We start from the raw sequence: 25,410 nt of genomic DNA on the forward strand, positions 1-25,410 counted from the left end.
CCGTGACCCCAGGCTCGGGCGGGGGGGGGAGGATAGAACGGGGGCATCTAGGAGAAGCGCTGTGCCCCCTGGGGTGGGGGGGATAGAACGGGGGCATCTAGGAGCAGGGCTGTGCCCCCAGGCGGGGGGGCGGGATAGAGTGGGGGTGTCTAGGAGCAGGGCTGTGCCCCCTGGGGTGGGGGGGATAGAACGGGGGCATCTAGGAGCAGGGCTGTGCCCCCAGGCGGGGGGGCGGGATAGAGTGGGGGTGTCTAGGAGAAGCGCTGTGTCCCCAGGCGGGGGGGGGGATAGGGCAAGGGGCGGCCAGGAGAAGTGCTGTGCCCCCAGGCGGGGGGGGCGGGATAAAGTGGGGGTGTCTAGGAGAATAGCTGTGTCCCCAGGCGGGGGGGGGGGGATAGGGCAAGGGGCGGCCAGGAGAAGTGCTGTGCCCCCTCGGGTGGGGGGGGATAGAGTGGGGGTGTCTAGGAGAAGCGCTGTGTCCCTGGGTTGGGGGGGGAGAATAGAGTGGGGGTGTCTAGGAGAATTGCTGTGACCCCAGGCTCGGGCGGGGGGGATAGAGTGGGGGTGTCTAGGAGCAGCGCTGTGCCCCCAGGCGGGGGGGGTAGAGTGGGGGTGTCTAGGAGAAGCGCTGTGCCCCCAGCTGGGGGGGGCTAGAGTGGGGGTGTCTAGGAGAAGCGCTGTGCCCCCAGGCGGGGGGGCGGGAGAGGGGGGGTGTCTAGGAGAAGCGCTGTGCCCCCAGGCGGGGGGGGGTAGAGTGGGGGTGTCTAGGAGAAGCGCTGTGCCCCCAGCCGGGGGGGGTAGAGTGGGGGTGTCTAGGAGAAGCGCTGTGCCCCCAGGTGGGGGGGGATAGAGTGGGGGTGTCTAGGAGAAGCGCTGTGCCCCCAGCCGGGGGGGTGGGTAGAGTGGGGGTGTCTAGGAGAAGCGCTGTGCCCCCAGGTGGGGGGGTGGGTAGAGTGGGGGTGTCTAGGAGAAGCGCTGTGCCCCCAGGCGGGGGGGCGGGATAGAGTGGGGGTGTCTAGGAGAAGCGCTGTGCCCCCAGCCGGGGGGGGGTAGAGTGGGGGTGTCTAGGGGAAGCGCTGTGCCCCCAGGCGGGGGGGGGGGTAGAGTGGGGATGTCTAGGAGAAGTGCTGTGCCCCCTTGGTAGGGGGGATAGGGCGAGGGTCGTCCATGAGAAGGGCTGTGCTCCTGGGCTGGGGGTGGAGTGCAGGGTGACCAGGAGAAGCACCACATATCCGGGCTGAGTGCTAGGGGAGGGGAGTGGGGTGAGGCAGGGGAACAGGAGATGCACCGTGCCCCTGGGCAGGGTGTCAAGGGACAGAACTAGGCAGGGGAGAGGCCAGGAGAAGTTCCAAGGTGTGCTCCTGGGAAGCTTTTTGTCTTCCCTTCAGGTTGTGATGTCAGACACATAGGCACCAGTTTTCCCTGGTGCCCCCTAGCTCTGACTCTACCCTTTTCCCCACCCCTACCCCCATTCCAATCCCTTCTCCGAAGTTCTTGCTCCAACTTTGCCCCCTCCCTGCTCCTATTGGACCCCTTCCCCAAATCCCTGCCCTGGCCCCGCCTCTTCCCTGAGCAGGCCGTGGTTCCCCCCCCCCGCTGCATGAAACAGCTGTTTCGCAGCACAAGCGCTGGGAGGGCAGGGGAATAAGTGGGCATGGGGAGGAGGCGGAGTGGAGTTGAGCTGGAGCAGCAGGGGGAGCTGCGGGTGGGTGCAGAACACCCATCAATTTTTCGCTGGGTGCTCCAGCCCTAGAGCACCCATGGAGTCAGGGCCTATGGTCAGACGTGCTCGTGGCAGTTGGCCAGTCTCGCTGTGTGTGCCACATACAGCGGGTCCATGGTCAGCCCAGCTGTGTGCCAGGACAGCCACCTTCCCCCCTGGGCTCAGACAAGCCCTGTAGTACAATAAATGTGCTAATGTGATGCCTACCACCCCTGTTGTTCCCTGGCTGGATGAAGAGCTGCTGGCTAGACCCTTCTCTAGATTCCCTTCAGCTCCTGTTTTAAAGAAAGAGTGCACAATGGTCCCTAAGTTACTTAAGTGTCCCTCTAAATGCAAGAACTAAGAACTACACAGAACTTTGATTACTTGTGTAATCTTTCATCTGTGGTCTGTGCATACCTGTCAACCCCGTGAGTCCCAGATATTACTCCTGGGGGGAATTCTGTGCCAAGAAATTAAAAGTTCTGCAATAGCAATGACAACAACAAAAATTCTGCACACGATATTTTCAGATTCTGCATATTTTATTTGTCAGAATAACACAATCACATCGGTTTCAATTATTTTTGGTCATTTATTTCAAAGTACCTGTCAGCAAGTATGTCTTTAACAATACAGACAAAAAAGATTCATGAAATGTTTTTTGACAAATAGATTCTTTACTAGGCATATTAATACAGAACTCTGAGTAATAAATTGTTTAAACTACAATGTAGAGCCTTATTTCCTGCACCCCTCAGAAGCAGTGCAAAGGTTTGGGGGAGTCAGGAGTTACAGGAGCTGAGAGAGAGGGAAGTAATTACTGGGAAGGAGCCTGCAGGTGAACTTGGAGGGCTGTTAGGTATGGGTGGGAAAAGTATGGAAGATTTGGTGGGGGGGCGCTGGGAGGGGTTGTTAGGGAGCTTCCTCCATGTTGACCCCTAGTCTCTCCCATTAAGTCAGGCACATCTGCCCCTGTTCCCATGTGTCCTTGCACCATCTGTCCATGTGTCCTTCCAGCCCCACTCAGACACCAACTCTCCCCCATCCCCATGTGGCCCTGCATCCCTCCCCCGCTGTGGCCCTACACCTCCACTCCCATTCAGCCCCTGCCCGAGGTTGTCCTCCCCCACTAGCCCTTATGAGCCCCTATTTATGACCACCCAGCAGGCCCATGCTGTCTGTCTTCCCATATCCCCAGTATCTTGGCCTGGCCTGACAGGCACTGTGAAGAAGGCAGGGTCTTTCTCTTCCCTGGCTGGCTGGAGCAGCTGCTCTGTTCTAGTGCCATAGCACCCTCTGGTGGGCAAAAAGTGGAACTGTAGCAACTTTCTGGCAGAAGCTTTTTTTTTGTGCAAAAAATTAAAAATATGCATGTCTCATTAATTATGCACATACAGTGGTGCAGAATTCCCCCAGGAGTAAGATATGAGATAAGAATTAAAAATGGGAGAGTCAAAAATAGCCAATCAGAAATGTGGCAGGGCATTTAACATAAATCACAATTTCTGTAACTTAGTTCCTGAATTAGAATTTTTGCAGTAAATCACTTGTGGTAATGGAAGTGAGGAAATAGCAAGTAGATGTTTGGATAATGGTAAAAATGGGTCTCTAGGAATGCTGCTGCTATTGAAGTCAATGGTAAAATATCCTTCACTTCAGTGGGAGTGAGATCAAGCTTATAGTAAGGAATAGTTGAGAGGTATAGGCCTGTGTAGTAGAAAAGTTGACTATATATATGGCTTTTAAAATAATTTTGTGTGTGTGTGTGTTAAAGGACTTGATTCAACGCTTTAGAAATGAAGGGGGAATCTCACTTGCTGGAAATTAAAGGTACAAATCAGTAATCTTTGAAAAACTAAATGTTTAGTTGATAATTGTGTAAATAATTCAGTGCTACTCATGTATATTTTGTGTGTCATGAGGGAGGCCACAGGGAATAAAAGCCTCATTCCCAGGTTTTTCTAATTATAGTCAGGAAAATCTGACTCTCCCTGATTATATGCTTTATCTTGAAGCCTGAATGTCAGGGAAGGCTTGACTAGTAAGGGCTAGACACACTGTGAGAGGACGGTGTTCTTAGGCAGCTAGGGAGAATACTATTTCTGGCCCTGAATAAATGCTTAGAGATTAGTTTAGCTTGGGCTGTAAAGGTTTTGTCTAGCCCCATGCCAAGTAAAGTGAGCACACAAGTACAAAGGAGAAATAGGGAAGGAAATATCAAGCATGCTGTCCGGTTTGCAGTCCAAAATAGCCACTTGATGACTATCTTCAGCCCAAGAAAAACAAATCACATTACATAACTTGCAAACAAAGAATGTTTGATTAGGTTTGACGTGCTAGAAGAACTATTCACAGTCAAAGACATTTTGGAGACAGGATGGATTTTTATTAGAAAAAATATAAGAAATATATATAGCTTTCTGTGAAACCCCACAAAATGGCCGTTCATGGTGCTGAAGAAACCCTTCCCTTTCAGTTAGGGCATTTCAACAAAACTTTTTTTGCTTTTTCCAGAAGTTGTTTTTGGTGATTTTATAGCTTAAATTTATGATCTGACCATTGGTATTTAGTTGAGTAAAAACAAATATCTGTTGTGAATAAAAAATGTTCCTGCCCTGGATCTGATTAAAGGTTGTTCTCAGCAAAGCAGAGACCCTAAAGGTATCTTATTTTCCTTGTACTGTGCTTAGCTAATCAGTGCTCGAAAAGCAACTGGTTAATGGATAAAATAACACTTGAATAATTACAGAACTAGAGACAAGGGAGACATTGAGGGGTTTTTGTTCCACAAACCTGTATGTGGAGAAGTTTTTACATTATGATGAACACCACATATTGAAAAGGGAGTCGGGGCCTTATGTTGATTGGAAACCCAGTAAAGTGACCTAATTCTATCTATATTCAGTGGCTGGTTTATACAGCAGTTAATTGAGTTTGTCAGTTTTCCTTTTAAACCAGGGGAGGAATTTAGAGACCCAGAATAGCAGTTTTATTTGTTTGGTTTTTTAAATCATCTCCTTATAACAAATTGTATGGGAGTTTTAGGATTCTAGGTTCAACCTGTCATCAGAATAGTGACTTTGCTTTCAGCCTTCTTAATAAAAGCACTGGCATTGACTCACTCACAGTAAAGTTACTGAACACAGGTTTCATGCAGCATTGTACTGTTAGAGAGTGCCAAAGGGTAAAAGTCATTTAGAATGGAAACAAAAGACTCTGTCAGGAAAGAGAGATTTTATTAGCAAACTAAATGTTGGGCCAAAATATGCTCTCATTGCCTGGATTCAATTCTATGTAAGTCAACAGATTTAACTGGTGAAGCTCACCAGAATTTAGTCTCATTGCGTACGTAAAAACTTCCTCTAGGTTTCAGAATAATTTCCTCAGCCTCTGCCTTCACTTTGTGTTTATTTAGTAGACAGAAGGATATGGAGAAAATGTAAACTGATTGGTTTCTCTTGTTCAGATATTCAAAAATGATGTGCTGCTCTTAATCTTTGTGTGAAGTTCACTGCATTGCTGTCTCTTGTTTGTCTTTCTTTCAGTGCTAATTCAAGAGCTGGTGAAGAAAGACACCTCATCAAATGTACCTGAGATCATTGACAAACTGTTCAGTGAGATAGAATGTGTGGATAACGAGGCTGGGAATGAGATTCAGGAGGCTCAGGTAGAGGGCCGGAAACAATTTCTGAAAACACTGGGTATTTAAAAACAATCTAATCTTGTGGCCAAGGTAAAGGTGAACAGCTAGCTCTGTGTTGGCCATGTAACACAACTTGAATGCCTATTGGCCAGTGCGGATAATGAGTAGACCTGGTTCTGACACTTGCTTAGAATATGTTCTATTCACATTTTTATAAAAGTATGGAGCAAGGGTCCCCAACGTGGTGCCCGCGGGCGCCATGGCGCCCGCTGGAGTGTCTAAATGCACCCACGTGCTGGCTGGCAGACGAGCAGCCGCCAAAATGCCACTGGCAAGCTGCGTCATCCAGAGGTGTCGCCACCGAAATGCCGCCGATTTTCGGCGGTATTTCGGCGGTGGCGCCTCTGGATGACGCTGCTTGTTGGTGGCATTTCAGCAGCGATGCCTATTGATGTTACCACTTGTCGGTGGAATTTCGGTGGATGCTCGTCTGCCTCCATGGTCCTCCATGGCTCGTCATCTGGCGCCCGCCAGATGAAAAGGGTTGGGGACCACTGGTATGGAGCATATAGTATAACATTTATTTTTTGTATCTCCTTCAGGACATTTGAAGAAAGTCGAGGTATTTCTGTCACATTAATATAAAACGTGAGGCATATTAAAGTAATAACTTCTTAAATGTTCTCTAACAAAAAATCCAGGGGCCATATTAGCAACCGGTAGGAGATGTTTATTATATAGTATGGTAGGGTTCCAGCAACTCTTCAGACCAGATTGATTTCCTTTCATTTGGAAAGAGAATGCCATATATTTAGTTCTAACATTACAGACATATAACATTTCTTCTAAATTTTCTTTATACTGAGTGGGCTGCAAACTGCACTGAGCATTATATTTTTGTTCTTTGGCAAACTTACGCTTTTTTGTGTGTATTAAATAATAGAGACAAATCCCTCACAGAACTGTGAGAGTAGACACAATGGATTGTAATTGCTTTTTAAAGAGATTAGTCTATTGTGGAAAAGAGTATTTCAAGAGTGTTTAAAGTATGGATTATGTAAATGTGTTTTAAGGACTTCAAGAATGTATTGACAGGGCCTACTACAATAGGGTATCATATAAATATGTGAGTTTGGCCTAGCCCCCCCTGCCGATTTGCCCCCCTCTGCACCAGTTAGCCCCAGTTAACAGCAGAGAGCACAAATGTGGTTCCGAGTGAGGGCAGAGTAAGGATAGCTTCAGCAGATACTACTGAGCTTGTTCAGAATCATGCATGCTCAATATATAGTACCAAGTCCATTTAAAACAAGTGACTTTTTGCTTGTTTTGGATCAGTTGGGTTGGCATTTTTATGCAGTCACAGCCTGTAGGTTTTTCTGCTTGTCTTGTGACTACTGCTTTTTTATTTTAACTATGCCCCCTGCTGCCCGTGCATGTTTTTTGACACAAACCCTGCCCAGCATCATGGCATCCTGACGCAAACCCTTCCAGCATAATGACGCAACCCCCACTGTCTGCTTGTATTTCCTGGCTTGTTTTTGGGTGGTATTCTGACAAGTGCTCTTTGGATACAGGCATGGCTGTGCCTGTGTGCAGCTTACAAGGAACATTGTTGACATGTGAATTAGACGTTATGAAAGTCCTGACCACGTAACAACTGGGGCTTGTTACAGTGGAAATCTTTTGGAGGTTCAGCACCTTAGGTCAGTAGTATATACATAAGGGGAAGCGCAAGGGTCTTGACTGTTTCCAGCCCCAGCCCCGTTCCCCTTCTGAAAATGCTACTTTTGCCTTTTCAGTTTGGACTCACTCTTATGAGAGCAACCTATTGTTGATTAAGCATTTACTTCAGAAATTTGGTGTGAAACCAAATATTTCCTTCTATTGATTTGTATTGATTCATAGATGCATAACTTTTAAGGCTAGAAGGAACCATTCTGACCATTTACTCTGACCTCCTGCACAACAAATTGCACCCTGTGATTTCTGCATCAAGACCATAACTTCTGGTTGAGCCAGAGAGTATATCTTTTAGAAAGACATCACTCTTGATTTTAAAGACATCAAGTGATGGAAAATATACCATGTCCCTTGGTATGTGGTTCCAATGGCTAATTACCCTCACTTAGAAATATGTGCCATATTTCCAGTCTGAATTTGTATAGGTTCAACTTCCAGCCGTTGGGTCTTGCTAGAATAAATAGCCCTCTACTGTCAGAAGTCTTCTCCCTGTGTCAGAATTTATTCACCATAATCAAGTCACCTCTTAACTTCCTTTTTGATCAACTAAGTAGATTGAGCTACTTAAGTCTGTCGCTATGAGAGGATTTTTAGACCTGAAGCCATTCTTATAGCTTTTTTCTGAACCTGTTCCAATTTTTCAACATCTGTTAGGAACTTTGCACGTTTTGAACATCCTTATTAGACTTTGAAAGACATTAGTAAGTCAGTTGTATCTTAATGGTAATGGATATGCTATTGCACAAGGTTTGTGTGTGTGAGATCATTTCATTCCAGATGGATGTAGTAAACTGGATCAAACGTTGACAAGTTCAGGAATGGGCTTGTTGTAAATGAGTGTAAGGACAATTGAGTAAAGTGATAGATAAAGGGGATCTGTTCAGGAAGATGCTTTACTGACACGAAACAAAGGATTTAAAATGTTTCTGAAATCTTGATTTCACATACCGAATTCCCTACTGTGCACAATTTCAAATTATGGCTGAAGACACTGATGGCCAACATGGGTATATGTTGATGGGTGCTATTGCCATCAGTCTAATTAGATCTTTTCAATTGTAAGTCATGTCGTTCTTTGATTTACACAGACATATAGATATTTACCTATATATGATTCTGTTACATCAAGAAGTTCAACTATGACCTAGATCAAGACAAAAAGGCAAATTCTTATGAAATTCTTTTCTGTCCTCTTAGATTGAAGAAAGTGCAATAAGCCTATGGAATTGGGCTGTGACTAACCGAGTAGATTCAGTCATCAATGATGAGCAAAGAGCTAAATGTATGTATGTGTTTTGTGTCCTAGATTAAAGTTCTTTTATATTGTAAAAGAAAAGCTCTTATGGTACAATTATTTTATTTAATGTTTGTATATAGTGCCATAGGATTGTGTGTATCTTTGCAGATAAAATGAAGGCAGAGAGTACTTTGCAGCTGTTTTGTGTAACTAACTAAGGAAGGATCACTCCAGCGCAAGAATGATCCTCTGGTGACAGTCAGTGTAGGAGTTGTTATATTGCTCCCCTTTCCTGCTGCCTGTAGCAGTGGAAAGGGGTATGAGCAGAGGAAAGGAGCTGTCTCTGGACTCCTCTGTGCTTCACTAATCCTTGGCTATGTTTTTGGTCCATACATTTTTGGAAATAAACTGTACTGATATAAGTGTCTGGGCTGTGGGGGGCTGCACTGATAGACGCTGATATCGACCTGAAGAGCTTTGTGCAGCTCAAATGCTTGTATCTTTCACCAACAGAATTTGGTTTAATAAAAGATACTGCCTCACCCACATTGTATCTCTAATAAACCAATTTAATTAAATTGGAACAAAACTGTGTGTAGACAAACCCTAAGGATTCTGCAGCCCCAAGGTTGATCTAACCTGGTGCAAGGCAAGTGGCCCTGCACTAGGGGAGCATCATGATTGGTGGAGTTCCAATGTGAACTTTAAAGCCACCTTTGTATTTGCACCTTGACCTGCGCTCTGTGCAGATCTGCAGGACCCCAGTATCTGGTCCATAGCTTTTGCTGCAAGGGGCTTACAGTCTAAGTTATATACATAATGCAGGGAGAGATATTAGGCAAAGGGGAGGGAAGGAGGTTTACTAGTTCTAGGGCACAATCTCATATCATAGTTAAAGGTGACCTGCAAAGGATATTTGAAAAAATTGGGGTTGTGTTATTTTTTTAACTTTTTGATGTATGAAGAACTGAAAGATTTGTTCTGTTAGCTTTTAACTTTTGAAATATAAAGAACGTCAGTCTTGTCTGTCTTGGTTTTGCCAGAGAATATTTTGGTGTACATCTTAGAGCAGCACATCGTTGATTCTTAACAAGCAATAATAAATGAATTGCATCATGGTGTTTACCATGATGTCCATTGTTATTGTTTGGTAAACATTTTGTAATGAATGAATAACAATGTGCCTAAATTACACTTCTTTTTCCAGCTAATCTCCATGCACTGAAGAGAGATTCACTCTGATGAAGGGCAGGCTGTGTTTTTGCAGCTTCCTTTCCTTGGGGTTTCTGCTTAGGACAAGCTTTAACTCCTCCTGGAACTTTTTAGAAGCTACAGAGAGAAGCTGCTGAATCAGGCCACTCCCTGGTCATTTTCTCTTCCCAGCTAGTTCCACCCTGCTTTGTGGGCTGCACTGTATTCTAATGATCCCCTGGGCATAGCTAAGGTTTTGACTTCTGTGTACCTCTATAGCCTTGTCCCTTGCAGAATTATTTGCTGCCACAGACCTCCAGGGTCTAGACAAACACTAGGTGAATCTGCTCCCAAATATGGAGAGTCTAAGTCTATTCCAATTAAGTTAATAACAAAACTCCTCTTGACTTCAGTGGGAACATGTTTAAGTCCCACATGGTAGAAACATATACTGCCCATCATACTTTGCAGTGGAGTAAGGTTTCCAGGCTGGCTGCAGTCTCCAGGGTGCTTTCTCATTGGTGTGGTGCTTGGGTATGATGTGGAGCTGGAGCTTCTTCTAGTTTGCAGTGGATCTGCTCTATGAGATTTGCAGTTATAAAAACATCAGTTGTAAGCTAATATGCTGAATTCCATTTTACTCTGGTTATATGAGACAGTCAGCACACAACAGTGTGCTGGTGGTTAGGTTTATGGGGGTTTACAGAAATTATGTTTCTGACTGCATCAGTTGGTGAAGAAGTAGCTTCTCCATAGTCTAACTTTAGAGTTAGAGTTCATAAGGGCTTGAAAGAACTGGGGAAATGTCCCATCCTTATGTATGCATGCATTGTTTTCTTGCAGTGCGCCATGTTTCTTGCAGGCTAGTGTGCCTGTGTGAAGGCAGCGATCCTCCAGAGGAGAAAGTACGAAGACAGATTTTGGTAAGTCTAGCTAAATGGTGAGAATGCAAGTGCAGTATGGTGGGTTCCAAGGGAAATCTTGGAAAGGTATTTTCAAATGATAGAGTAATTCAGGAAAGTGAGTGAAATTATATTTCTGAGGGATGTATCTGCTAAAGTTGGACCTGTGTTATCATAGTGACACCTGGTTGAGCCACTATAGTTAGGGGTTTCTCAGCCATACCATTATGAGCCTTGACTTCCATAGTAAACCAGCATAACACGCCTTAGTCCATGGTGAGAACATGAGTTGCTGAGGTCTCCCACATGGAAATTAACGGCACTAGTTCTGCCTTACCCAGCCAATACAAATATTGTGACAGAAGTAAATTACTGCTTCAGTACCTCATGGAAAAGAATACTGCCTGTTGTGATAACTGGGCCTACAAATTTACCCTAATTATGAGCTCAACTGTAAAAAGTGAGTTAAAGTTCATAAAACGCCACAGTAACCTGTAACAACAAATGTTGATGGGAAAAGTTGCAAAAGCAAGACAGACTGAATTAGTCCAAGCAAAAATGCCTACTGATATAACTCAAGGACTGTCTTAAGATCATGCTTGGTAAACAAGAAAAGTGTGGAACTGGAAATCAGTGAACCAAAATTGGTGTGTCAGACACTAGGCCTAATTGGTGGACAAAACAATGAGTGAATGGGCTGTTCGTCCCCTTTTGCGGTCCTCAAAAGAGATTTTTTTTGGAAAAGAGGGCTACCATAATGCTGGCTGACCGAAAGAAGGGGAAGGAGCAGTCTTCACAATGATGGCTGTTGCCCTCCACTATCTCTTGGGACCCAGTATCTTCTTCATCCTAATCCTGATGGATGTCCTGATCAGGCTGAGAGAGGGACCCAGATCATACTACCACTTCTACTGACTCTAGCTAACTCCCAGATACAACCTGGTATATGAGACTGTCACATACACTCCTTGTGTGACCTTTTCCTTCCCCACCTTATTTCTTCTCTCCTATTCCTCTCCTGTTTCCTTCTGTCTAATAAGAGTCTGGCTTAGCCAGCTAAGACTATATTTTGCAACACTGGTGTATGGCTGTGACCAAAAAGAAGAGGTAGTTAAATGGTGTCAAGGTTCCTTCCCCACTCTGAACTCTAGGGTACAGATGTAGGGACCTGCATGAGAACCTCTAAGCTTAATTACCAGCTTAGATCTGGTTTTATTGCCACCACCCAAATCATTTAAGAGTTATTTGGGAAACTCTGTCTACCTTCACCCCACAGTATCTCCCTCCCAGTAGCCTTGAGAGACTTCTCCACTAAGTTCCTGGTGAACACAGATCCAAACCCTTGGATCTTAAAACAAGGATAAATTAACCATCCCCCCTCCTTTCCCCCCACCAATTCCTGGTGAGTGCAGATCCAACACCCTTAGATCTTAAAACAAGGAAAAATCAATCAGGTTCTTAAAAAGAAGGCTTTTAATTAAAGAAAGAAAGGTAAAAATCATCTCTGTAAAATCAGGATGGAAAATAACTTTACAGGGTAATCAGATTCATAGAGCCCAGAGGAACCCCCTCAGCCTTAGGTTCAAAGTTACAGCAAACAGAGGTAAATCCTCTCAGCAAAAAGGATCATTTACAAGTTGAGAAAACAAAGATAAAACTAACACGCCTTGCCTGGCTATTACTTACAAGTTTGAAATATTAGAGACTGGTTCAGAAAGATTTGGAGAGCCTGGATTGATGTCTGGTCCCTCTTAGTCCCAAGAGCGAACAACCCCAAAACAAATAGCACACAAACAAAAGCCTTCCCCCCACCAAGATTTGAAAGTATCTTGTCCCCTTATTGGTCCTTTGGGTCAGAGGTCAGCCAGGTTACCTGACCTTCTTAACCCTTTACAGGTAAAAGGATTTTGGTGTCTCTGGCCAGGAGGAATTTTATAGTATTTTACACAGGCGGGCTGTTCCCTTCCCTTTATAGTTATGACAAATGGAATGCCCTAAACAGCCTGGTACTGGTGTATAAGTTTGCAAGGTCTTGGAGTGGCTGATAGGAATGATGGTATACCTGTGTTTTTCCAGCAATGAGGTTGCAAGTGAAAGTCAACAACAAAGACACAAACTGCATTTTTATCTTTGCTATTCTCCCCTTTTGTGTGTTTATCTTCTTTTATCTTGTTTAAATTTTTTTTTTAATCTTTAAGTGGTTTCAATTGTTGTTTGTTGCTCTGATGGTTTCCCATTCACAATCTTAGTACTATACAAGCCTAAACAGTTGAACCTTGCATTGGATCACTGGCCAAACAGGGAGTGGTGACAATTTCTCTTTGCCTGAATGGGCTATCACCAAGACACATTATCTCCCAGTGTTTGTACTCCAGGTCCATAAAGCAAACTTTCAAAATAAATACATTATTCCTTAAATATTACCCATACATGCATCTCACAATAATTATGAATATTGACAAGTTACGAGCATTCTGTAGATACCTTACATGTTGCTCTTTATGGATAAATATCCTGTAAGACATGTTTGGCAGAGTGAGTTTGTCAGATCTGAGATGAGATGTTTGCAAAGAATAGGGAACCCTTTTGAGACATTACCCAGGGTACAGTCTGGACTGATGGATAGCTGTGTCCCTTCAATTCTGCAACCTTTTACCCTACTTCGCTGTGAGAGCAACCAGTCCAGGTCTGCTCTCATGCAGCCTCCTGCATGTAAATCACTCCTAGTTATATTCCATGAGTACTATAGAATTACACTACCAGGCAACACAATCAAACTTCCAGTCCCGGACTTTTTTCCAGAAATGTGTGTCTTGTACTGCCCAACACCTTCCTGGATTATACGAGCTCATATAAGGTTTGTCATTTATTAATAGAAAATGATATGCACGAATCTTGTTATCCCAAACATTTCAATCTTACACTGGTTAGATAAAACAACAACAAAAAACATTAACTATAGAAAGATAGATTTTAAGTGACCAAGTAATGAGGCGTATAAGTCAGAATTCGTTACAAGGAAATAAAAGGTAAAGTGCAACTAACATCTAATTTAACAAGCTAAGTGAAAACAAAGCAAAGGTGTCTCTCACCACATGTTCCAACACTCTTACTGGCTGAACCTCTTTCAATCAGGATCTTTCCCCCAGTGCATTTCTGCTTCCTTTGTTCTTCAGAGGTTGATGATGCCGTGGATAGAGAACAAGTGAGAAATGATTTGGGTTGAATTTTCACAAAACACATGTTCCTTTTCTGCTTCAGATGACCATGAAGACTGGAAAAGGGTGGGTGGATGTTGGAAAAGCCGCCCTTGCTGATGGATTTCTTGTGATTGCCATAAATGTAAGTTTCTGGCTAGGTACAGTCTCCTGCAAACACTCTTACTAGCAAGTGCTACAATTGAGTAACAGTGTTCTGGGTGCTTTTGTTTTCTTTTCCAGAGTCTAGAAAAACTATATGCCCAATTAATGAAGAGGAGCAGTGGTGAGGCAGATATTCAGGTGCACAAAGCTGATGTAGAGAAGGACCTATTCAAAGTGCTGTCTTACCAGGCTGAATCAGTACGTGTCCTGGCCAGTTTCCCTTTATAGGTCACTGGGGCATATGGAATGTATGAATGATCATACTGGAACTTTGACTGACTTGTTAGAAGTGTGCGTTCCTGTCAGTAAACTGGAAAGATATGTTTCCCTAGATATGCTGAAAGGTCTCAGATTTGACCCCTCAGCATTGCAGTAATTTAAGCATTCTTAATATACCTATTTTTTTGACATGCATCTTCACTAATTTACCATCCTGCAAAGTTGTTTAGATCATTTCTTGAAGACTCTGAGTATGTCTACACAGCAACTAGACACCTGCTGCTGGCCTGTGCAGCTGACTCGGACTGGGGCTGTGGGACTGTTTCATTGCTGTATAGACTCCCGTCTTGGGCTAGAACCTGGGTTCTAGGACCCTGCGAGATGAGTGTCCCAGAACTCAGGCCCCAGCTCAAGTCCAGAAGTCTACACAGCACTAAAACAGCCCCCTCAGCGCAAGCCCCACTAGCCTGAGTTGGCTGGTACAGGCCAGCCATGGGTTTTTCTTTTCTGTGTAGACATACCTTCTGTCATTTAACTAGCAGGAGTGTTTATAAAATGGACAGCTATCTTTTCGAGGCCTGATTCACCTCCTGCTAAGATCTGTGTTTCACTGGCTGAAGAAACAAGATATCTGGTGTTGCTTTGGAACCAGGGTCTCCACATCCACAGCAGTGCAACATATATCTAGTGAGATATGTAAATTCAAAACCAGACATCTCTGTGCCAGTATTCTGTCACTAAAGTAATCAAATAATACTTAAGTGCAACCTTGCATTTAGATCACAAGTAGCCAAGATCTAAGAGATATTAAAAGCTGCACACATATTTGCAGTGCATAATAACAACTTTATTGAATGTGCCACTAGATGGTAATCTTTAGATATACTAACTATGCACACACACACATATAAACTATTTTTTTTATGTACAATGTTTTTTATATACAAGTAGGGAGGTCATCATTGCCAACTCATGATTTTATGATGTCTCATGATATTTGGTGATTTTTCTTAAAGCTCCAACCCCTGCAAATCATGCAAATAGGCAAGAATCTCATCTTTTTAAAAATAATTTAAAAAAAAGTAAATTTGTAGTTGTGATGGTGCTGCCCGTGGGAGCCAGCTGAGGTCACTCAATCAGGGTGAACTGCAAACAAAACGGGGCAGACAAACCCCAAATGCTGGTGGTTATTTCAATACTTAGATTTACCAACCAGCACAAAACAGCTTCTCTAGTACCTCACTGGTCACTTAGAAGTCCAAACCACGCAGTTCCCTTAAAGTACCCAGCCTTAGGCCTCCGTCCAGACACACCTGTCAGATATATGATGATGATTCCTAAGAATCTGATCTCATCATATAAAAGAAAAGGTTCTTCCAATCCCAAAGGATCAGCCACATACCTAGGTCCAATTATAACTTAGATCTTACCCAAAATACATGCTATAGCCAATTCTTATTAACTAAGCTAAAATTTATTAAAAAAGAAAAGAGAGAGTGTGTTGGTTAAAAGATCAATATACATACAGACTTGAATTCAATTCTTGAGGTTCAGATACATAGTAGAGGTGAGCTTGTAGTTGCCAAAAGTCCTTTTAGAAACAGTCCATAGGTTACAGTCCAATTTCCATATTCAGGGTGGCTCCAGTAAGTGACTGGGGATCTCAATCCTTATGGCTTAAGGTTTCCCCCTCTTGAAACCCAAAGCAGATCTGAGATGAAGCAGCATTGTGTCCCAGGGTTCTTATACATTTCCAGCAGCCTTTCTGCCTGAGAAAACAGTAGGCTTAACTCCTTCTCCCAAATCTCCTGGCAATTAGCACAGAGTAATTTATCCATTAAACTGTTCAGATACAGGTTAACACAACCTTCAAAGAGACACATAGACAATAACACTATTTCACTCAAGTATCATTATAAATGTTAATATTCCTTTTTTGATCTTTGAATTAAAACTATAGCAATAGACAAGACTTGTTTGCTTACATCACACGACCTGAGCAAACATCTCCCCTTCTACCTCTAACAATGCAGACTTGCATTTCAAAGCTCTGTTCATTTACATATCTTCCTAACCAGTCCTTAAGGTTCACCCATGGGTCAGGTCAGTCGGTGAGGTGAGTTAATTAACTCTTTCTGGCCCCATCACCTTTCAATGAGATATTATATTATACTCATAATGTCACAGTAGTCCTTTAGAAGAAAAGTTTGAAAATGACACAACTGTACTCTTCTACAGCACTAAAAAGAAAATAAAAACACCTTTCTTTTGTTTTTTCTTTCTTTCTTTAAAAAAATCTCATGATTTGTAAGCCACCCATGATCTTTGAATAGTTGGGATTGGCAAAACTAAAAAGTGGTACAGACATTGGGGTACAAATAGGGAGACAATGGAGGGGCCAATGTGGCTGGAGATCAGATTTGCTGAACTGTGTTCCCAAACTTTTTACTATGGTGATCCACCAATTGCATTTTATCATTTTTTTGTGTGTGACTCTCTCAGGGTCTATATTCATGGGGAAGGCCCAAAAATCATTGGCCAGCATCCTTCTTCTCCTCATCACCCCACTGAGGGGCATTGACTACATGCAGCAGGGCCCTCTGCCTTGGTACTGCAATCCTAATTCTGGCCTGGAATGGTGAGGAGGCCCCAGGAGAAGAGGGGTCGGAGAGTGAACCCACCCTGCATTCACTTTACAGTGGTGGCTCCAGTGGAACTGGGCTTGGCTTCCCATTCCAGATGTTTTGACCTGGTGCATGAGGTCACAGTGCCACTCAGGTTTGATCCAGCCAATGGAGGGGTGCCTGGGCCAAACCTGAGTGGCATGGCAACCATGTACACCAAGTTGTGACACCTATAGTTGGGAGGTGGGCACAGCCCTGCAGGACAGGACGGAGCCACTACTGTCTGATGGGGTGGGCTCATTCTCCAATGCCCTCTTCCCTCCACACTGGGCCCATGACCCATCTACAATCTTCCCATGACCCACTATTTGGGGAACTCTGGCTTATACCATATTTCATGTATCTTCATGGCAATTTTAACATTTGAAGGAAATGATCACATGATCCTACATGTTCACACACTATAACCTCAGAGTTTCACGATGTGTCTTGCTGTTTTTGTTATCTCTCCATTTACAGTATAGTGAGTTGCACTGTATTGTTAGCCGGCAGGGTATTTAAAGGCAAATTGCTTTTATTCTAACAATTTGTTGGCATGTTCTGTTGCTTTCTTAGGCAGTTGTTCAAGGGTATTTTCAAAAAGCAGTGACATGTTTGCAACGCTGCAAAGATATGTTGACAAGGCTGCCAAAACAGGTCAGTGAAATCAGACCTTTTGTGTCCTTCCAAAAGTTTAATATTAACAAGAAAGAAAGCAGCTTTTCAAGGAGATACTGATGTCTCAGAAAATTCTGAAAAATATTCATCAAATTCTCTGTACATCTATTCTGTGTCTTTCCTTTGCTTGTTCTTTGTACTAAGGACATTTGTTTCGTCAAAGTTCACCTACTCTTGCCTGCTTCCCGCAGCTCCCATTGGCTGGGAACGGCGAACTGCGGCCACTGGGAGCTGCGGGTGGCTGTGCGTGCGGACAGTCAATGTAAACAAACTATCTCATGGCCCACTAGCGGATTACCGTGACGGGCCCCATGCAGCCCACGGGCCACAGGTTGCCCACCACTACTCTACAGCGTAAATAATAAAATCTGAAGGGATGGATGAAGGCTGAAATCTGACTTTTGAAAGCGAAATGTGGCACTGTGCATGTTGTGGTTGAATGGGATTTAACTGGTTTCTGTGACAACCTCCGCATGTCCTTAAGAGTATCTGAGTGACTGTAACTCACTTGAGGAGTTCTGCTTTCATTCTAGTTGCATGGACAAAGCTGCAATCATTGGATGAATCATTAAAGTGACCCACTGGGGTTTTTGTATTGCTGCTTTTCGTTTCATTTTAAATGTTACATGTTTTCCAACAAAACTCTTCAATTAAATAATGTTAAACTTGATGGCTTAGAACAGTGGCTCTCAAACTTTCCTGCTAAGGTCTCTAGGTAATGTTTTAAGAGGGAGACATGGAACAGAGGGTGGGTCTTCACTGACTGATAACTGAATCTTGAATGTCACTGGATTGATCTGCTTGAGAATCTTGGGTGGGCCTAGGTATTGGTGATCTAGCTTAGCCGATGCTCAGGTTGATTTGAGATTCTAAGTTGATAACCAGACCTTGCTGGTTGATAACTGGAGCAGATAACTGATGCTAAAGTTAGGTGCAGCCTGGTGACCCCAATCAGCTTAATGCTTGTAGACCACATCTGCCTGCAGAAGTTCACGCTGTAAAGTGGGTGCTGACTTGTGGCTGGCTGGTTTTGTTAAGATAGGTGTGGGTCAAGAAGCCACCCTCTGTTCTTTGCAGCATTATGATAAGCTATTGGCAATCTTGATGCCTATCTGGATAAATGCATCCAGCCCAGTCGGGGATTCTATCTGTGCCAGCTCCTCCTTGAGTCCATCATTTACACCCAGCTGGAAGTGATAACACTGAGCGGCCTTGTTCCAGTTTGTGTCTGTTACCGGGTGCTGAAATTCTGCAGCATAGTGAGCAGCCGGCTGGCATCCTGCCTCAATACCTGGTGCGTGGCTTCTGCTGTATGTTACTATTTGGGTTGTTGAAGGTTGTTGAAGTAGCTTGAACAAATTCCTTGAACTGATGCAAGAGGGGACTAGATTTCTCAAGCAGTGGAGAATCCCAGCTCAACGGTTCCCCAGTCAACAGACTAATGACGAGTCCCACTGTGGTTTGGTTGGCAGGAAATGACTGTGAGCACAGCAGGAACAGGAACTGGTGCTGGTTTAAGAACCCACAGTATTTTCCACAGTCACTATCAAACTTGTCAGACAATTGGGATATTCGATACTCAGTGGGCCTGAGTCACTGATGGCGTGGCTTGTGCCTGCGGCACTACATTCTGTGCCGGAAGGGCATGGACCTGGCTTTAATAGATTCTTCAGGGTGCTCGCTAACTCTGCCAAAGAGGCATCAATTTCAGTGTGGTCCATTCTGCAGCTAAACTACATCTTGTCTTTTTGGGCTGCTCAAACTGTCATGGACCAGGGTGTGACCGGTCATACCTAGTTATCGTAGCAGTGGCGGTCAGACCTAGTGGTTGGATTCAGTGTCAGAGGCCAGGGGCAGCACTGAGGGTTAGAGCTGGAGCTAGGAACCAGGGGTTGGGGCCAGAGCTGGGAACTGAGCAGGGGTGGAGCAAGGCTGGGAAGAAGGCATATAGGATCACAGCTGCAGGCATAAGTATTGGAGCCTCCAGCGACTTGCTGCTGAGCTTAAATGCAGACCTGTAGTGATCTTGAAGCCAGTTGGGTGGGCTGGGCTGGGATGGCCAGTCAGGTGATTCTGCTGCAGCCTTATGGCTGAACTGGCTAGCCCCAGGTAGAGCCCTGCAAATCTGCGGATATCCACTTCATATCCATGGACCGTTTTTGCGGGTAGTAGATCGGATGCAGGGCTCTAGTCACTGGTGGCACCTGGCCCGTGGTGTCTGGCTTGGGCAGCCTGGGGGGCACAGCACGCTCGGGACTGGTGGCCAGCAGCCAGTGGCTGAGGCTGGGCAGCAGATCAGAGTTGGGGCTGTCCAGCACCCACTTGCTGTGCCACTTCCTGTCCAGCAGCTTGGGCCCCTCAGGCAGTGCCAGCGTCCCCATCATGGCCCGGCCCGGCAGCACTGGCCATGCTCCCACTCCTGGGCCTGGCCCGCTGGCTCCTGGGCAGCAGGGCCTGCCTGCAGCCATGAGGATTGGAACGGGTGGGGCCCTGGCACCCCATTCCTCCAACACACTGTGATGCAACACGCACTGATGTGCCATTGCTCACGAGCCCCCTGGGAGCAGCATGCAATGCAACGCTCCTTCCTCCCAGCAACTCCTTCTGCGCCGCCTCTTTTCCTCAAGACTCTGCCCTCATGTTGCCCCTTACCCCCAGTCCTCATCCTCATGCTGTCTCTTCCCTGCAAGACTCCGCCCCCCCCCACTAGCTCCCTTCCCCTCCTCCGCCCATTGCTAGTCCTGTGAGACGGCTTGCTGCTGTGTGTGTGAGTGCAGATGCGGATACAGGTAAAAGACAGCTAGCAGATTGGATCGCATGTTGATCCTGGTGGATGCGGATTGGCTGTACATCCACATTTTTGTATCTGTGCAGGGATCTAGCCCCAGGCTTAACTGAGGTAACTCAGGTTCCTAAAGTTTACACACAGAGGAGCTAATGAAGCAGCAGTATTCTGAAATATCTAATATTGGAAGAACCTTTTCTCCCAAACTGTACAGTGCAATAGTTCCTGCTTTTGTGATGGGTTTTTATTCACTCATGAGTGTTTAGCTCCCTAGTGTTTCCTCTCCTATTCTAATTTCCCCTTTTTTAGTTGTCCCTGTTCAATTACTCTGTCGTATTTATTGATGGAAGTGGGCTGCAACATGTACTCGATCAGTTCTACTGTTGTGTGACCTTGAGGGATTTATTTATTAATGCTGCTTTAGTTTCCCATAGAACAACAATAGAACAATTTTATTCAGATTCCTTTTCCCTCCTATAAAATCAGCTCTGATAGTGATGGGTGTAGCTTTGATATAAAAAGTATTTTAAGTGTGTCTGAGACTCAGCTGCCTTAGATTTCTGAAAGTCACTACAAGAACCTAACAGGAGAAGCACTTTTTTTAATTGCAGACCTGTTATCTGTCAATCCTCTGCTATAACTTTGGAGTGGAAACCTATGAACAGAAGGGGTATGAACAGAGCTCCTTCTGGCTCAGGTAATGTAAAAGGGAAAACAAAATGCAAAGTATTTTTTTCTGAGAAAATAGCAAATGTGGCTGAAGGAATAGGAAAAAGCAATTTTTAGTTTTTGGATTTCATTGAAAAAGTGCAAAATTTTGTAAAAAAAAAAAAAAAAATTCTTCGTGAAAATTTTTGTTTTTGAAAAAGCAGTTTCCTGATGGGGGAAAAAGTTGTTTGAAATTTTTCATCTAGCTCTAGTATTAAATGAATCAATCTGTAACCCTTCTGCCAGTCAGAGCTGGCAGAAAAAAGGGCCGGGTTCAGTATCTAGGGGTTCCTTTCCAACAATACAACACAAAACCGTCTTGAGCCTCCACCCAGTGACCTGCGACAATTACACACCACCCCCTGGGCACCTCTAAGAGGCAATAAGGAGGGAAGTAACTTAGCATTAATTTGGGAAAACACTGCAAACAGGGTTCATAAACATAAACCATGAGCAAAAGACTCACCCCCTAGTAAGTTGGGCAGTGTCCTTTCCTCTCAGGTTCTTCAGGGCAACAACCCAAAAATCCCTTTAACATGCCTGTCCCTTCTCTGCACCCCACTCACAGTTGCTGTCCTTGGTCAGTGCTGCCCCAGAGTTCAGAGGTTCATCTGCAGAGTTCACCTCCCCTCCTGGGTGGAGGGGGTGGTAAGGAGGCACCTTACATGCTCCACTGCTCGGGCACTCAGTTGCCACGCCTCTCTGCCAGCTGCCCTGCTGGCCACTTGTCATGCCTCTCCACCAGCTGCCTTGTGGGCTGCTTGCTGCACTTCTCTGCCAGCCACCCTGCTGGCCACTCACCAAGATGTCTTCAGGGCCCACCACTTAACACAGCTTTCAGTGATTTCAGCTCTCAGTGATTTCAGCTGTTAGTGGGGGAGCCTCACTGCTGGTACACACTGAGCAGTCTTTTACATCCGAGACACTGTCCCAAAGCAGGTATCAGTGATTTCAGCTCTGCAGCATGTAACAAGACTGTCAATTGAATCTAAATTAGCTCTTTTATTACATAGTGGAGAGAGGAAGGGTCAAATGGTGTCTAGGACCCTTAAGCCAGGCCCACACCACCAGATGCAAGTACCTGTCGCCACTCTCTCTCAACTCACTGGGTTTTGGAACCCATGTTCCCTGCCTACCGAGTGCCGTTTCGTTGAGGGTGAGTCCCTCTAGCAGGGTATACCAGGTACAGTTCTGCTGCCCTTGATTCACACAATCACTGCCCTTTATTACTCCTGCCCCAATAACAAGAAGACTGGGGATCCAACACCAGCCAAAAGTGATCATTTGGGCAAGCAATCCCATCATGCGAGGACTTAGGCAGAGTGAGTGTGCCCATGCAAATGAGATCAGCTCCTGAAGTTCTCTTCCACAGCTCATCACAGATGTCAGGGGAGAGCTCATTCAGACTCTGCTTACAAATCTAAAGCTCTACTTGGCTGAGCAAAGCTAGGCCTACACCCAGCTCAGTGGCTTTTCTCTGTTTACAGGCACATTCTTTCATGTCAACCTCACTGTTATCTCAATATCAGGCATCTCTTTCACATGGATTTTCATGTTCTGACAAGAGGTCCCTTCTTTGCATGTAGAAATATTCATGGCTCTCTTTAATTCTATCCATACCTCTTATTCTCCCAAGAAGGCTGTGTCTAGGGAGATTGTTCCCAGCTAGTGCCGCATTCATAATGCCATGGTGATGGTTGCACCTTAAGAGATGTGAAAAGTGTAGAAAAATAATTGTCAGCATTATATGCATTTGCTAAAAGTAGTCTTTGAATTGCTCATAAAAGAGCTACATACCAAAAGCCATAATTATGTTGATGAAAGTTTGTTTAATTTATTAGTTCTCCCTACTTTAGTGTTCTCAGCCTCATTCATTGGGCTACAAGGGCACAGGCAGCTCCGCAACTGGCCTGGTGCCTTTACTGCTCACTCACTGTTACATGTGACCTTGACAGATTTATTAGGTTTCCAATGTTGACAACTTGGAGAGAATCCACAAAATAGCAACACAAATGATTTGTCTATCTATTTGGGCTAAATGACAACATGCTAACTATCTACATATATTATAGGGTGTATATTCCAATGTGGGAAAGGAATTGTAAGGAGTGGTAAGACGGGGACCAGGAAGCAGTGCAAGACATTTGGGCTATCAGGAAAAATTATCCTGTGCCAGACTCAGAAAATCAGAATGGATTTAAAAAAAAAATATTCAGAAGAAATCAACTTGACAATGCCCTCTTTAATCTCAAACATTTAATGATCATAGATATGGAGTCAAGGAAGTCTTGAAGTAGTGTTTAGGGTTAGTTAAAACTGATATTTTGGAGAACATCTCTTTATTTTGTTCCCTGTACTTAGAAGATGGGATACTAAGTGCTCACAAACACCAATGAGAAAATCTTTGGAGTACCGAACTAACCTTTGCAAAGCACAAGCATTTGCCTGGATAGAATGTTATAGCACCATCTAGTGGGATTAATGTTATCTCATACTGAGAAAATATCAACTCTGGGAATAAATTCCCACAGACAGAGGCAGTTTAAGATTTCGTGGGGCCCTGGGCCAGAGCATGTGGGGAGCCCCCTCCCCACACCTTCTGCCTGTGGCCCTGCCCAGGGTCCCACACCATTCTGTCCCTTTCCCCCGTTCCACCCACGGTCCTTCCCCATTCCACCCGCTCACTGCAGCCCTCCTTTGCTCCTTTCTACCTCCCACCCTTGTGGCCCCAAGACTGGAGAAGCTCTTCCCCCCCCCCCCACAGGGCCCTGGGCCCGCAGGTGGGGGGTGAGAGCTCTCCCAGCCCTGAGGCCGCAGCAGGAGGCCAGAGCTCCTCCAGTTCCAGGGTGGCAGACGGGGTCTTGGTGCTGGAGCTTCCCATGCCGCTCGGGGCTTCTAATGGGGAGTGGGGCCGGGGCACTGGGGCTTCCCCCACCCAACCCCACCCCACCCCCCAGCACTGCTGCTAGGGAGCAGAGTGGGGTCAGGCGTGGGGGCTTCCCCTGCCTGCTCAGCACTGCTACCAGGGAGCAGAGCAGGGTCGGAGTGTGGGGCTTGCTCCTGCTGGGGAGAGGGGTCGGGGCATGGAGACTTCCCCTGCCCTGCCCTGCCCTAGTGTTTGTCTGCTGGGGGCAGGGCACCCATTATTCCGGGGCCCCCCAGTTGCCCACAGATGTAATTGGTTTTTGCATCTCTAAAGTTTTATTTGCATTCATGTCCCATTTGTTACCTAGCTTCAGTTTTATGGAATTCCCCACAGGCATTTACCTCGGAGGCCTTTTATACTATGAATTAGTTTTTAGAACAAGGACTGGGAACTGAGATTCCTAGGTTCTGTTTCTGGCTCTGCTACTGATTTGCCACGACCTTGAAAGCAAGTCACTTACCTTCTATGCGATTTAGGGCTTGTCTACACTTAAAACACTACAGTGGCACTGCTGCAGTGCTGCAACTACGCTGCTGTAAACTCTTCAGTATAGACACTACCTATGCTGTTGGGAGGGGTTCTCCCATCTTCACAGGCAATCCACCTCCCCAGAGGGCGGTAGCTAAGGGCTTGGCTACACTTACAAATTTGCAGCGCTGCAGCAGGGTGTGAAAACACACCCTCTCCAGCGCTGCAAATTGCAGCGCTGCAAAGCGCCAGTGTGGTCAAAGCCGCGCTCCCAGCGCTGTCCGTTATTCCCCACAGGGAGGTGGAGTACGGACAGCACTGGGAGAGCTCTCTCCCAGCGCTGGCGCTTTGACTACACTTAGCGCTTCAAAGCGCTGCCGCGGCAGCGCTACCGCGGCAGCGCTTTGAAGTGTAAGTGTAGCCAAAGCCTGAGTCAACAGAAGAATTCTTCTATTAGCCTAGAGCGCTCTACACTGGGTGTTAGGTCAGCTTAATTTAACTGCTCTGGGGTGTGGATTTTTCACACCTGTGAGTGATGTAGCTGGATTGATTTAGCTTTTTAGAGTAGACCAGGCCCAAATTTCCTCATCTGTAAAGTGGGAATGATAATTCTGTTATTCTGAGAGGTACTGGTGACTGCTTGGGTTACAAACTTCTTTGAGTTTAGGCTGTGAATGCGCCCTGTAGTTAACATGAATATCAGAACGTGTTAAACAGAAGCACTTCACCTAAGACAAAATGGGGTTGTGAACCCACCTAGGAGGAGTTTAGACTGAGTGGACAGAGGGGTTTTGATGAACATTGTGTGTGTGAGAGAGGGAAGGCAGAACACACACAAACGGAGAACAAACAGCACAGAGAGAGAGAGGCAGAGACAAAAAGCAAGAAAGCCAAGCAGTAGCCTGTGAGCACAGCATGACCTGAGAAAAGCCAGTAAGAGCTGTTCAGACTGTTGGCTAAAAAGACTTCAAGGTACAAGCTAAGAATTTGATTCTTTTGTTCTTGGTTTCTCCTGAGTTTGGAGAAGCAGGACTTTGTACATTCCTTGTAAATAAACAAGTTTGAAAAAGGGGCAGCACTACGTATCTACCTCAAAGCGGGGTTATGAAGCTTAATTAACTAACTTGAGTAAAGCAGAAAGAACTTAGTGCAATTCAGATCTGGGAGTTTAGAAGGCAAATTA

The 25,410-nt window shown here is 45.2% G+C and overlaps 1 protein-coding gene across 10 annotated transcripts in view; it reads left to right on the forward strand.

Annotated features, from left to right (window-relative positions):
• The window catches only part of TEX11 (testis expressed 11), a 120,190-nt gene that overhangs the window by 386 nt on the left and 94,394 nt on the right, over positions 1 to 25,410 (forward strand). For 6 of the 10 annotated variants that reach the window (XM_045030819.1, XM_045030818.1, XM_045030825.1 and 3 more), the window contains exons 2-9: positions 3,480 to 3,535; positions 5,251 to 5,372; positions 8,286 to 8,370; positions 10,360 to 10,439; positions 13,680 to 13,760; positions 13,829 to 13,978; positions 17,239 to 17,319; positions 20,737 to 20,822. In XM_045030819.1, coding sequence (XP_044886754.1) covers positions 3,502 to 3,535; positions 5,251 to 5,372; positions 8,286 to 8,370; positions 10,360 to 10,439; positions 13,680 to 13,760; positions 13,829 to 13,978; positions 17,239 to 17,319; positions 20,737 to 20,822 — 719 coding nt within the window. In that variant the 5' untranslated portion in view covers positions 3,480 to 3,501. Of the gene's footprint in view, positions 1 to 1,283; positions 1,354 to 3,479; positions 3,536 to 5,250; positions 5,373 to 8,285; positions 8,371 to 10,359; positions 10,440 to 13,679; positions 13,761 to 13,828; positions 13,979 to 17,238; positions 17,320 to 20,736; positions 20,823 to 25,410 lie in introns of those variants that run through there. The other 4 variants (XM_045030821.1, XM_045030823.1, XM_045030822.1 and 1 more) reach the window with 4 other exon arrangements.

This window comes from Mauremys mutica, chromosome 9, assembly GCF_020497125.1.
Source record: "Mauremys mutica isolate MM-2020 ecotype Southern chromosome 9, ASM2049712v1, whole genome shotgun sequence".
NCBI classification, from domain to species: Eukaryota; Metazoa; Chordata; order Testudines; family Geoemydidae; genus Mauremys; species Mauremys mutica.